This window comes from Panthera leo, chromosome B2, assembly GCF_018350215.1.
Source record: "Panthera leo isolate Ple1 chromosome B2, P.leo_Ple1_pat1.1, whole genome shotgun sequence".
In the NCBI taxonomy this organism is placed as follows: domain Eukaryota; kingdom Metazoa; phylum Chordata; class Mammalia; order Carnivora; family Felidae; genus Panthera; species Panthera leo.
In genome coordinates, this window is record NC_056683.1 from 62,275,855 (window position 1) to 62,290,973 (window position 15,119).

The following is a 15,119-nucleotide window of genomic DNA, read 5'->3' on the forward strand; positions in this document are numbered from 1 at the left end:
CATTAATGGCACAAATATCTGTATCTCAGTTTCCTGACAACCAAAATAGCCTACTAATTACACTACATCCCTGCAGCAGCACGCCTTTTCTAGAAAAGATTTATAAATATTTATCATTTGGGAGGTTAGGAGTGGGAAGGATAGAGTTGTCATTGCTGCTTGACTATTGTCCTAAATATGAGAACAGAAGAAAAAAAGAGTTCCTTATTCAGTTTTGATTAATAATGAACATGTGAGTGAGTTCATTATCCTTAATTCAGTCATAATTCGTGTGGCACATTGCTAATGAAAAATTGCATAACTGGATACAGAAAGACATTTTCAAAACAAAAAATCTCAAAGTCTTTTCCTTTTTTTTTTTTTCTGGCTACTAACTCACAACACCTGCCTAGCACTGCAAATGATGGTAATTATGTAGAATTTGGGGACTCAAAGGGAACCCAAAAGACCATTTAGTCCATTTCCCTGCTTCCAGGCAGGACAACATCTAAATAACACTACAAACAAAAGGCAGTGTTAAAAGAATTCTCTTATTTTGAGTGTGTCTCACAAACTGTTCACCAGCAAGATCTCTTTCCCCCAAGGAACTTCTCCAAATTCTTGCTTTTTTAAAATATAGAATAAATATATTCTCTTTCCCTTGTCCCCAGAATTGGTAGGTTGGAAGAAGGAAGGAAAGAAAGAAGAGAGAAAGGGAAGGAGGAAAAGAGAAATGGACGGATGAAGGAAGGGAGGGACTTGCCCAGAAGTGACAGCTAGTCTGCTCCTGGACCCATGAACTATGGAAAATTCTCAGGTGGCCCTGATGTGGTCCAGCTGGCCCTGAATTCTCATATTCAGCTAACATTCCATTTCTGTGTATACAGCCAAAGACCAAAATTAGCATTGTTGGAAGCTTCATGTATGTTGGCTTATATTGAGTTTATAATTTTTTTATTGGGGGACAATTAACAGCATTAGTTTCAGGCATACAACATAATGGTTTGATATTTGTATATATGCAAAATGGTCACACAGTTGATCTACTTTCCTCCTATCAGCATAGAAAGGTATGAAGTATACAATATTGTTGACTATTGTCACCATTCTGTATATTACATCTCCATGACTTATCTTAGAAGTGTGTACCTTTTGACCTCCTTTTCCCATTTCAGCTTTCTCCCAAACCCCCTCCCCACTGGTAACCAAGCTATTCTTTTATTAGTTTTGTTTTATTTCTTCATTTTTTTTATTGTACATATAGGCAAAATCATATGGTGTTTGTCTGTCTGACTTATTGCATAAGCATAATGACCTCTAGTCTATATATGTTGTCACAAAAGGCAAAATTTCATTCTCTATGAGTAGTATTTCACTGTGTGTTTATATGTATGTGTGTGTATATATATACATCTTCTTTATCCATTTGTCCATAAATTGTACACTTGGGATGTTTTCCATATCTTGGCTATGTAAATAATGTTGCAATGAACATAAGGGTGCAAAATGTCTTTTCAAATCAGTATTCTCATTTTCTTCAGATAAAGACCCAGAAGTGGAATTGCTGGATCATATGATGGTTCTATTTTTAGTTTAGGATCCTCCACAGTGTTTTCCACAGTGGCTATACCAATTGACATTGCCACCAACAGTGCACAAGCTTTCCTTTTTCTCCACATTCTTGCCAACATTTTATATTTCTTGTCTTTTTGATAATAGCCATTTTCACAAGCATGAGATACCTCATTGTGGTTTTGGTTTGCATTTCCCTGCTGATTAGTGATGTTGAGCACCTCACCTATTATTCATCTGTATATTCTCTAGAAAAACATGTATTCAGAATCTATGCCCATTTTTGTTGTTGTTGTTGTTGTTATTCAGTGTATGAGTCCTTTATATATTTTGGATGTTAATACCTCATCATATGTATTATTTGCAAATATCTTCTCCCATTCAGTTAATTTTTTATTTAGTTGATGGTTTCCTTTGCTTTGCAGAACCTTTTTATTTTGATGTAGTACCATTTGTTTATTTTTTCCACTTCGTACCATTGCCTTTAGAGTCAGATCAAAAAAAAAAAAAAAAAAATGTTGCCAAGACCTGTGTCAAAAAGCTTTCTGCCAATGTTTTTGTCTTGGAGTTTTATACTTTTTAATCTTCCAAGTTTTTAATTCATCTTGAGTTAATTTTTGTATATGGTAGAAGACAGTAGTCCAATTTACTTACTTCACATGTCTCTGTCCAGTTCTTTCAACACCATTTCTTGAAGAGACTGTCCTTCCCCCCATTGTCTATTCCTGCCTCTTTTGTTGTAAATTAATTAAACATATAGGCATGGGTTTATTTCAGAGCTCTTTATTCTGTTCCATTAATCTATATGTCTGTTTTTATGCCAATACTATACTGTTTTGCTTACTATAGCTTTGCTATATAGTTTGAAATCAGGGAGCATGAGGGCTCTAGCTTTGTTCTTTTTACTCCAGATTGCTTTAGCTATTTAGGATCTTTTGTAGTTCCATATAAATTTTAGAATTGTTCTATTTCTGTGAAAAATGTCATTGCTCTTTTGTTAGGGATTATATCAAATCTATAGATTGTTTTGGGTAATATGACATTTACACAATATTAATTCTTCCAGTCCATGAGCATGGCATATCTTTCCATTTATTTGCGTCTTCTATAATATCTCTCATCAATTTCTTATAGTTTTCACTTTGTAAGTCTTTTACCTCTTACCCCTATTTATTCCTAGATACTTTATTCTTTTTGGTGGAGTTGTAAATTGAATTGTTTTCTTGATTTCTCTAACACTTTGTTGCTAGAGTACAAGAACACAAAAAATTTTTGTGTATTGATTTTGTATCCTGCCACTTTACTGAATTTGTTGGTTGTAAGTTTTTTGGTAGATTCTTTATGGGTTTTTTTTTGTTTCGTTTCGATTTTATTTATTTTTTTTTTTAGAAAGAGGGCACTAGTAGGGAAGGGGCAGAGAGAGAGGGAGACAGAGGATCCCAAGTATGCTCAGCACAGAGTGCAGTGAGCCTGATGCAGGGCTGGAACTCAAAAACTGTGAGATCATGACCTGAGTCAAAGTCGGGCGCTCAACTGACTGAGCCACCCAGGCACCTCTTTACAGTTTTTTACTCATAATTTTATGTTTTTTTTCCAATGTGGATGTTATTTATTTCCTTTTCTTACCTAATTGCTTCAGCTAGGACTTCTAATAGTGTATTGAATAAAAGTGGCAAGAGTGGGCATCTTTGTCTTGTTCTTGATCTTAGAGGAAAAACTGTTAGCTTTTCACCACCAAGTGTAATGTTGGCTGTGGGTTTGACATATATAGCCTTTATTATGTTGTGGTACATTCATTCTATAACCACTTTGTTAAGAGTTTTTATTATGAAATGATGTTGAATTTTTTTAGATGTTTTTTTCTGCATCTATTGAAGTGATTATATAATTTTTATCCTTCATTTCATTAATGTGGTGTATAACATTGATTTGCAGACATTGAACCATCTGTGTCTCTGGAATAAAGCACACTTGATCATGGTATATGAATGATCTTTTTAATGTATTGCTGAAAATTCATATCGCTAATATTTTGTTGAGGGTTTTTACATCTGTGTTCATCAGGGATAATAGCCTGTAATTTCCTTTTATGTGGCATCCTTTTCTAGTTTTGGTATCAGGGTAATACTGGCCTCATGAGTTTGGAAGTGCTCCTTCTTCTTCAATTTTTTGGAAGAGTTTGAGAAATATTGGTATTAAATCTTTGATTACTTGATAGAATTTACCAGTAAAGCCATCTGGTCCTGGACTTTTGTTTGTTGGGAGGTTTTTGATTACTGATTCAATCTCCTTGCTAGTAATCAGTCTATTCATTTTCTATTTCTTCATGATTCAGTCTTGGAAAATTGTCTGTTTCTAGGAATTTTTTCATTTATTTTAGGCTGTCCAATTTTGTTACATTTGTTATGTCCAATTTGGCATATAATTGTTCATAGTAATCTCTTATGATCGTTTTTTTTTATATTAGTTATAACATCTCCTCTTTTATTTCTGATTTTATTTATTTGAACCCTTTCTCTTTTTTTCTTAGAACAAGCTCTTTGTTTCATCGGTTTTACTATTGTCTTTTTTAATCTCTATTTCATTTATTTACACTCTGATCTTTATTTCCTTCTTTCTGCTAACTTTGGGCTTTGTTCTTTTTCTAATTCCTTAAGGTGTAAAGTTAGAATGTTTGAGATATTTCTTGTTTCTTGAGGTAGGTCTGTATCCCTGTGAACTTCACTCTTAGAACTGCATTTACTGTATCACATAAATTATGTTTTATTTTAATTTTTGTCTCAAGGTATTTTATTTCTTTGATGTTATTTTTGTGACTGATTTTCTGTTTCATACAATTGTGTTCTAAAAAGATGATTTCAGTCTTCTTAAATTTATTGAGACTTGTTTTGTGGCCTAACAAATAACCTATCCTGGAGAATGTTCCATGAGCACTTGAGAAGAATGGGTATTCTGCATGTATCTATTAAATCCATTTTTAATGGGTCATTTGAGGCTGATGTTTGACTTTCTTTCTGCATGATCTATCATTAATATAAGTGAGGTGTTACAGTCCCCTAGTATAATTGTATCATTATCAATTTCTCCCTTTAGGTCTGTGGTAATATATGCTTTATTTATTTACATGCTTCTAGGTTGGGTGCATAGATACAAATTTATATCTTCTTTTGGATTGACCCCTTTATCATTATGTAATGCCCATTGTGTTTTATTAGTCTTTGTTTTAAAGTTGATTTTGTCTGACTTAAGTATAGCTACCGCAGTTTTTTCGTGGTTTCCATTTGCGTGAAACTTTTTTCATCCCTTCACTTTTAGCCTGTGTATCCTTAAAACAGAGGTGAATCTCTTATAGGCAGCATAAATGTGTCTTGTTTTTTTATCCATTCAGCCACTCTGTCTTTTGGTGGAAGAATTTAGTCTATTTACATTTAAAGTCATTACAGATAGGTATGTACTTAATTGCCACTTTTATAGTTTGTTTTCTGCCTGTTTTTATAGTTCTTCTCTGTTCCCTTTGTCTTCTCTTGCTCCCTTCCCTTGTGGTTTGATGCTTGTCTTTAATTTTACATATCTACTATAGGTTTTAGCTTTGTTGTTACCATGAGACTTACACGTATCAGCCTATATATGTGCCAGTCTACATTAATAGCAAGTTAAGTTTGCACACATTCTAAAATTCTACATTTTAACTGCCTCCCCCCGACATTTGATGTTTTTGATGTTACATTTCACATTTGTGTGTGTATGTATTCCATAACTAATTGCTGTAGTCATTATTTTTACTATTTTTGTATTCTTGGTTGGGATTTTTGCTTTCAGCACTTTGAAATGTTGTTTCACTTGATGTTGTCCTACAGGTCCCTTAAGCTATCTTCACTTTTTGATAGTTTATGTGTGGTTCTCTGTTTGGTTGAGTTCTGCTGCTGGATACAGTAGCTCTTCACAACTAAAGCAGTATGGGCCTCAGACCTAAAGGACACAAATGTGTCCACACATTTGTGAACAATGGCAAGAACCACAGTACAATTGGGAATACCATGGGAGGCCAGAGGAGATGAATAAGAAAGCCAACCTTATTATTACCCAGTAATAGAACCTCTCAGAAATTCAATCAGTCATATATTGGCAATAATACAGTGAAATTAGAGTCTAGACATTGTGACAAAGTCTTAAACTCATCATTTTAGTTCATGGATCCATGGTGCTTGATCTTCAAAATATAAATGGAAAATCGCATCTGTTCCAAACATAATGAAATCCCTGTTTTCAAAGCAAATGAGCAAATACCTTGATACCTTGAATTTTTTTAGGACTGAACTAATTGAACTTTGTCAAACTAAGGATTCCCAGAAAGCTCCTTTAAGACACAGCCTTTGTCTAAGATGGATAAATCCTTGCTGTGGCTTGATTCAGCAGAATTCACATCAGTGAACCTTTCAATCAGTGATTGATTATTCAGGTCACTGTAGTGCCCTGAAATGTTCAACCATTCCCTATTGCCTACAAAGTAAATTCCAAATTGAGTGCCCTGGAATACATTGTCCCTTATGATCTGGCTTTCAGTTCACCTTCTACCTAGTTATTCTGTTCTTTTTCATTCCAACTAAAATAAATTGTTCTCAGAGTGGTCCTATTTGCATGTTCTCTGGATTTTTACTTCTCAGTATGCATGCCTGTTCAGCCACCCAACCTCCAATCACACGTCTTTATGACCAAGCTCATCCTTCTATGACAATTCTAATGTCACTTTTCTCAGAAAGGTTTATATGCTTTCCATAAAAGGAAGCCTTATCTCCACCCTTATCTGCCCTCCTTCCACACTTTTCCTAGATTATAGACACAGATATAACTATATATTTTATACCTTCATTTAACTATAAACACCTTATGGTAAGTATTATTATATATAGTAACCATTTATTAAATACTGGGTGTTATGCTAGGCCCCTTAACTTTTTTGTTTTTGCAACCCCACTATATAGGTAATCTGCACATGTTGCCAATTCCTTTGGCCCACAATACAAAGTATATCTCTGTTCTGCCAACGTTAAAGTTGAGGTTCATGGAAACCAAGTCAATTACTCAGAATTACCTTCATATGAAACAGAACAACTGGAATTTGGATCTGCGCGTGTCAGGCTTTAAATCTTATGCTTCCTAGTGAACCATGTTGGTTTTCCATCTTTATTCTCCCTAGTGTCTAATATGATGCCCAGCACAGAGCAGCTGATAAATATTAGTTGAAGGGAGCAAGGAAGGAGGGGGAAGGGAAGAGTTACAAGACTATACAGTTCATAATACTTTAGGATAATAGACTAAATCAGAATTAATCCCGTGCACATATCCTAAAGGTTAAAATTTTATCATGTCTTAACAAGTAGCTATTTTCTTGTATGTCCTCATGATTAAGGCTAATAAGTGTTAAAAACTATCTAATGTATTGAAGGGTATAATTTAATTTCTAGTTATGATAAATATTTCTATAGTTTGTCTCTTCTGTTGATCTATACTTGAGAATGATTTTTAATATAGTCAGGGGAACCCAGATAATCATTCCAGTACCTGTTTTATGTTCCCCCTGCTAATTAATTACAGTCAGTTGAAGGCTAGAATTTAGGGTAGAAGGGGGAGGAATAAAGGACACATTCAACAATTATAGCTGGTTAAGTGTTGTAGTCTAACTTGGTCTAAAGAGAATTCAGTCATGATTTCCTTCTTGTTCTTTGATGTTATTCAGCTTAGTCTATCACATTCAAATTCCCTCATTTTACAGAAATATTTAAATAACACTATGTAAAATAAGTTCACTGCTAAATCTTAGCAAAATATCAGGCTATAGAAACTTTGAATAATGTCTATTCATATTTATTGAGCCCCTACAACATGGAGGTCTGAGTGGAGTCATAATTAAGCAGATCTTAAATCTTAGGTAGTAAGAGGGTGTGTACTATGAAACATAATGAAGGCTGGCCTGTGGACATTATTTAAAACCCCTTATATTGCTGGATATATTTTCCAAAAATCTGTGCTCTTTGAAGGGAAGAATGATTTTTGCTAAATTAGTGTGCTACCCAAATATATAGAAAGTTGTGGGGAACTTACAGCAGGGAAGAAAATAGATTACACAAGGGACACAGTAGCATTTTAATATTCTAAAAAAGGATAATTTCTTGAATTTGGATCTGTATGTAACTAAGCAAAGTTAATGAAATTTAGTTATGGCCAGTTTGGGGACTGTTTTTCGTATTACATAATATGCCCCATTACATATCCTCAAATTTTGTTTATCTCACCAAAGCTTCAGCCAAAATACTTAATTTTTCTACATCTAAATGTTTATTTATTTTGAGATAAAGAGGAAGAGAGAGAATCCCAAGCAGGCTCCGTGCTGATAGCACAGAGCCCTATATGGGGCCTGATCCCATGAACTGTGAGATCATGACCTGAGCCAAAATCAGAAGTTGGACGCTAAACCAACTGAGCCACCCAGGCACCCCAAATTTTCTACATTTAGTCTTAACACTAACGCTCCTTCCTACCTGAGTATAGAGCTATACTGACATCTCACAAGACACTCAAAACAAAACATCATCTACTTTGCCTTCCAAAAATTATTCCATTCCTTTGATTAGTGGAAAATTTTAGAATAACATAAAGAAGGTGTTCATCAGTTTGTTCAATGAAAGAAAACTAAAATCAAAACCATTTCCTGCAGCTGGCCACAATTTCAAATCATCTCTGAATCATACAAACTGGATTAAGGTCACAAGCATGCTGTCTTCCTGGGAACTTCAACAAGTGGCAATCCTTGTCATCAGATAAATGACTTTCCTCTCCTCTCTTGTCAACAGGAAAACCCAGCACCAAACAAGAATCCATGGGACACTTTCAAAAACCCCAGTGAATACCAACATTATACCACAATCAATGTCTTAGATACAGAGGCAAAGGACGCTTTGGAACTGAGGCCAGCAGAGTGGGAGAAGTGTCTGAATTTGCCTCTGGACGTGCAGGAGGGTGACTTTCAAACAGAAGTTTAACAAAGTCAAAATGGACTGAGGTGGACATAAAAAAATTTATTGCACTGACACTTAAGACTTGGGAAGCCTGACATTTCTATCTGGACAGTGTGACTATGCTGTGTCAGGACCTTCATGTGCCAAGTGTCAGTGGTGTTTGCGTATGGGAACTTCTCACTAGTGAGGCTAGTGGAGAGAGGACCAGGTGTACAGTTCTGACCATCCTGTGTTGTAAGTACCCGTGGAATGGATTTGTAAGGTAATCTTTATAGATAAACCTCAAGCAACGATTCATGTTGTGACCGCTTCATATGGTTTAGTTTTCAAAAAACTTCACCATGAAGCACAATGTATATATTTATGCAGTTTTTAAAGTTTATAACAGTCTGTTTGGCCATTACTACACTTTTTACTTTATAATATAAAAGCAAAGTTTTTGTCATTAAATGAATGTTTGTTGAGCTACATTCTTCATTGCTTTAAATGCAATAAAGTAATAATCTCACTTTTATATGAATAATATATTTCACATCTTTATTATTGCAGTTTTCTCTAGAAAGCTCTGAGTAGCTTTCTCTGCTGCAACTGTGTATAAAATATTTAAAATGTTGTATGGTGTAAATAAACTTTTGTCTACATATCAGTTTTTTAGTGCATTTTATTTTGGATTTGTTGAACAGAAATTTACATATTTATAAATTTTTTTTTCAATACAGATACTGAAAATGTATTCACAGTTTTAATAGCATACCGTTATTACTCCTTTGAGGCTAATGATTTCTCAAATGTAATAGTAGGTTTGTATAGTGCTTCTGTATTTTCTACTCAAACATCCTTTGGAACAATGTACCATGTAAATGGGGCTTGTCAGAAATCTGCCATCATACTCTTACCTAAATATTATGTTTTTTTCTATATTTTTGTGGCAAAAAGACAACTACTGGTAGGACACAGTATGTTGCCATACAAAACATAATACAGGGAAAATGTTTATTAGAAGTAAGAAGTCCATTGCATGTTTCACAAAAGAAACTACTTGTACTATAGTTTTTCATAGCATACACAAAAAATGAACTTATTCAGGACTTTTAAAAAATCTTATCTGTATATTCTCTAGTGGAAGGAAAAGGGGTGTGGATGTGTTTGGTAGACACTTTATCTCTGGTTTGAAAAGTGGGAAGTCTGAGGTGAGCTGACTACAAAAGGGCCTCCAGTGTCCTCTGTTGTGGAAAGCCACACCGGTGATGTCTCCTGCTTTCTCAAAGTCTCATGAAAGGAAACATGGCACAAAGGATTTCAGCAATTTTGCCATCCTTTTAACGGATGATGAGATTGTGACTTCCAGGCTGAGGAACTATAGGGAGTGGAAAGGAGATCGGGGTCTTCAAACTTCCGAGAATGTTTATTTAGATTAGTTTGTCGTTAAACCTAAACTGCATGGTCTTCTGTGGTCTGTCAGAATCCCAAGTGAGCTGGCTCCGGCTACCCATGACCTGGGGGACCCGGCCCTGAAGGCCATGAGTCCAGGCAGAGACAAAGGTGCTTCAACACTCAAGTGCACCACTAAGCTAGAGCCTTAAAAATGCCCAGCTCAGGCTGAACTCCTGTCAGATACTTATAATGTTCTCAATGTAAAGATGTTAAAAATATATTTTTAACCATATTTTAAAAAATAAAAGCAACATCAGAATATAACATAACTAAGGAGTGATTTTTCTATAGAATAAACTTCATGCCAATTATAATGTAATTGTAATATTAAATGCTTATTAAATTTATAAGATGACTTTCTGGTGATAGAAATATTTAGTCAATTTCTCATTCTCTTCCTATATCCATGTGTCTATAAATACACACATATATATACATATATGTGTATGTACAGACCTATGTGTAGGTGTAGATATACATATGTGTACTCAGGCTTAGCTCCATCTCAGTGACCCATTGAGTGAATGAAAACCATGTAGGCAGTTTCCCATTTCAAACTGTAAGATCATGATTGGAAAAAACCCTTAATAAGCGTATATTTGAAAACATAAATTCTATGTTTAAAAAACAAATTCAATAGACTAATATTTCTTGTAAAGCTACAACAGTCACTGCCATAAAATGAAATCTTACATTTTTTTCACTTCTATTTTTCTCCAGTTCTAGTAACTCAATATTACTGTATGAAAATTAACCAGAAATTGCATACTTGAAAATGTTAGGGTAACTTATTTGTTACTCTAAGAGGGATGCCAAGTTGTAGTGGTGCTTTTTGTTTGTTTTTTAATCTAGAAGGGAAAAAGTACAGGCAGGTCAATAAGTATCAAGTAATCTTAATTTTAAGGAAGCTCTCTTTTGAGTCTACTCCTTCTAAGTTTCCACTGCACACGCACATCCGCGTCCTCTGCCAAAACTGCCTCGCAGCTGTCCCCTTAGACAGCCCTGGGCCATTTCATCTGAGTCCTGAGCCCACTGTACTCTTGACCTGCCAAGATCTTTGGGCCCTTGGAGAGGTAGCCCTTCCCCTTCCCCCACATCCACATTTTTTCTATGCTTCAAGGTACACCTCATATTTCATCTTCGTGAAAGTTCTCATGATTCTCCAAGCTAAAAATAATTTCTCCTGTTAACTCTTATGGCAATGCTTCTGTACCTCTCTTAGAACTTTTAAAGAAACTTCTACCTTGTTATTTAAACACATTTCTGATATCCTCTGGTGGACTGTAAGTGCCTAGAGGGCAGGATTCATGTCTGATCCATTTTTGTATCTCTTAAGGGACCTAGCACAATAATGTTCACACAATAAATGTCTGTTGAATTGTTGGCGGAGTTTATTTTAGCATTGCTTCCAGTCATGCATTCACAGCAAGTTGCTCATATAAAAGTGTTTACTGAATAACTATGACGTGTTTGCCTCTATGCTAGATGGAAGAATATAGGGCCTCTGTTTTAGGTAGCTCACAATCTACTAAAGATGGAAAATACAAATGTGAAAGTAAAAATATTTCAATATTAAAAGCTCTTATTACCCTATACTGTCTTTTTGCCCTTAAGATTGTCACATGAAGATGGAATTAATTATTCTATAGAAACAGACTCAGAAGAGGTTAAGCAACATAAGATCACCATAAGTAAATGACACACATAGTGTTAGAGCCCACATCCTCTTTCTTCTACTCTGGGGTCATTCTCATGGTACCATGAAGTTTCTACTGTTCCTCCTAGATTATTAAGTCCCCAAATCAAATAACCAAAAATTCCATGGAGATGTTCTTCAGGCTGGTAGTAGAGGCATAAACAGAAAACATGCATCATCAGCTGCCATGGGGGTGGTGAGGCCAGTAGCTAATTGTAGCAGAAAAGCATGGCTAAGTAAAATAGCAGGCGATCTTAAATAGATTTGGTTCTATAGTCCATTGTGTGGTTCTATTGCACCCACTTTACCTTGCAAATCCTCTTCAAATGTACTTGTTGTTTCACTAGTTTGGTGATTACTTGCACATATGCAACAGGAGACAGAAGAGAGAGGCCAACCTGAACTTTCAGGCTGGCTTCAGACAACTCTCTAAAAACATACAGTCACAATTTTAAAAAGTTGAAGTCAATAAACCACTGCTTCAGAAAATTTAGATTGTAAATTTTAAATCATTCTCAGCTTCTTAGAAAATGTTACAAGTTTTAGTTTTTTTCAAGTTACCTATGTCAAAATCAATTAAATTCTATAAATTAACATTACTTCACTGAAGAATATGAAAACATATATATCTTCAGCATGTCAGTCTGCACAAAATTTTCTAGGATGACAAAATCATCTTCCCCTAAACACTTCTGTAGTTAAATCCATAACTGGGCTGGCAACAACAGAACTGAGAATCACAGAATGTAGAGATAGAAGAAGTTTGGTTAGTCAATGAAATGGCAATTATATTCAGGTGTCAAGAAGCAAATTCAGACTTAGGTAAGGAGAAATTTCATTTGTAAAGACTATTGCAATAGGGAGAACACTCCAACTGTAAAATCTAGGAGCATCTCAGATGCCAGGGAGAAAGGACTCTTCTTTTACAGGGAAGAGTCAACAAGACTAGAAAGAACCAGATGTGGAAGAAGGGTGAGCAGATGGTGTGATCAGGTAGTTGAACAAGAAGTGTCTTTCTCTGTGGCCAGCCGACTCTGGGAGAGATTGTCAGGGGGGATTGTTCCACCTTCCAGTGCTTGGCTAGTCTTCCAGTACTTATTTAAACTCAAGGATGGGCCAGAGTTTAGGGGCCTGTGGAAAGCAAGACACCTAACTGAAGTTTGGTCAAGTTAAGTTAGCAAGTAGTTTGTTCAGACTGGTCAGTGGGAACAAATGATTGCCCTAGTAATTTCTGAGACAACGAATAGGAATTTGGAGGGTCTGTTTCTGACTTTGTCACAAGTATACAGGGGATTCATCTGAGAGTCTTATTGAATGACAGAAGGGTGGATCTTTGCAGTAAGTTGTTTCACAGAACATGAAAGGCTACGGGGACTTCCTGACTATTGCTGTTTTCCAAGCGCATAGGGCTCAGGTAAAGTTCAACACTGTCATAGGGGAAGAAACTAAGCCCACTGGAATGAAAAGACTTCTTCAAAAATTAATGTTCAGCTAGTAGTGATTAATAAAGGATTTTCTCATATTAGACAATAGCTATGGCTCTTTAAACAAAAATAATTCCAAAGTCAAAATGGTAAATATTACCAACTAGGGAAGAACACCTAATTTTCTTTAATCTCAGTTTACCAACAATTTCTTGATTTGGACTCCTGCTTGTACATTTATACCCCATGACTTTCTAGTCTGAGAGGCCAGTGGTCTAGAGCGAAGCAGCCTGTCTAAAGTTTAGTTAAGCTAAGGGGAATATTTAGGCCTTCTTGACCATAGGTAAACTAACAGATCAACACCTGAAAACCAGCTAAATTGATAAGACTCATCTATGAGTTTCATCCACTAAAGTCACCTCAAAACACCTAGCCAGATACATCTAGCATTTCTTAGTGTTACATAAAGACAAGCAATTCATGGTGGAAATGATTCTTCTGATAGCAACCACCTATGTAAAAGGCCTTAAAGCCTTTTGAGGGGTATCTGTGAGTACAACTTACTCCTCACCAAAACCATGAAACTCCAGTAAGAGGGGCCAGCTTGCTTTTAATAAGCAATTTTCTTTTTCTATTTTTTAAAAATATTTATTTATTTTTGTGAAAGCACAAGTAGAAGAGGGACAAAGAGGGGGACAGAGGATCTGAAGCAGGATCCAGGCTGACAATCTGACAGCAGCATGCCCTATGTGAGGCTTGAACTCACAAACTACAAGATCATGACCTGACTCAAAATCAGATGCTCAACCTACTGAGCTACCCAGGTGCCCCTTAATAAGTAATTTTCAACCAAAGAGAAGAGTCACAAAGATCGGAATTGAAGGTCAGCATTCCAATCCTATTCTTCTAACTAGTTCAGAGTTTGGTCAACTTTCCAGATGAATGTCTAGCATTATCTAGTACCTCTTTTTCTCTCAAATCTAGAATTGCATTTCTAAAATTCCTAGTGCATTTTATAGAGATTGGAAGATAATTTTATGTAGTAAGTATGCTGTGCTTTATCCTGAAGTAGATTCAAGGTGTTTATAAAATATATACGGTATTTAATCAACAGATACTTATTTAGAACCGGTTGCTATCTACATACTGTATTAGGAAGTGGTGATTCAACAGTGAACAAAATGTGGTCCCTATTTCAAGGGACTTAGCATCTTGGGGGACACACATACAAACAAATAGAATAACAATAACTTGATGTATTTATAATGAAGAGAAAGAAGAGCACGTAATGGGAACATTTGGAAAAGACACTGATTATATATATAAATAATATGAGCAAAGACAATCAAAGTGACACAGAGACTAATTTAGTACCTCAAATGTATGCCTCAAGGTCCTAGACTGCTGTCTGGAGCTGTGCCAAGTGATGGCTCTGAGCTACCCAGTGACTAATACACACATGGAAACCTCAGTTAGTTATGTAGTTCACAGTGTTCCTAAGATAAAAACCCGCATTTTCCCTACAGAAGCAGACCAACCAAGAAGTGCCTCTCATAAAACATGCTGAATTACATATTAAATTCTTTATCAATAACCTCTTTATAAATCCTCTGAGCTCTATAAAGGTGATTCTTATGTTCTTTCCTAAAGGGAAATGCGATGGTTAATTTTTGTCTCAACTTGACTAGACCACAGTATCTAGATATTGGTCAAACACCAATCTAGGTGTCACTGTGAAGTATTTTTCAAGTGAGATTAACATTTAACTAGACAGACTTTGAGTAAAGTCTCCATAATGTGGGTGAGCCTCACAAAATCAGTTAATGGTCTTAAGAGAAAAAGACTGAGGTCCCCCAAGTAAAAAGAAATTCTTCCCCCAAACAGTCTTCAGACTAGGGCTGCAATATCAACTCTTCCATGGGTCTCCAGCTGCCAGCCTGCCTTCCAGATTTAGACTTGCCAGGCCCACAAGTAATGACTCAATTTCTTCAAATAAAT

General features: G+C 35.6%; 1 protein-coding gene across 2 annotated transcripts in view; it reads left to right on the forward strand.

Annotated features, from left to right (window-relative positions):
- The window catches only part of LOC122220060 (adhesion G protein-coupled receptor B3), a 362,141-nt gene extending 353,175 nt beyond the window's left edge, over positions 1-8,966 (forward strand). For both annotated transcript variants that reach the window (XM_042939127.1, XM_042939128.1), the window contains one exon: positions 8,403-8,966. In XM_042939127.1, coding sequence (XP_042795061.1) covers positions 8,403-8,591 — 189 coding nt within the window. In that variant the 3' untranslated portion in view covers positions 8,592-8,966. The remainder of the gene's footprint in view (positions 1-8,402) is intronic.
- Positions 8,967-15,119: the final 6,153 nt, after the last annotated feature.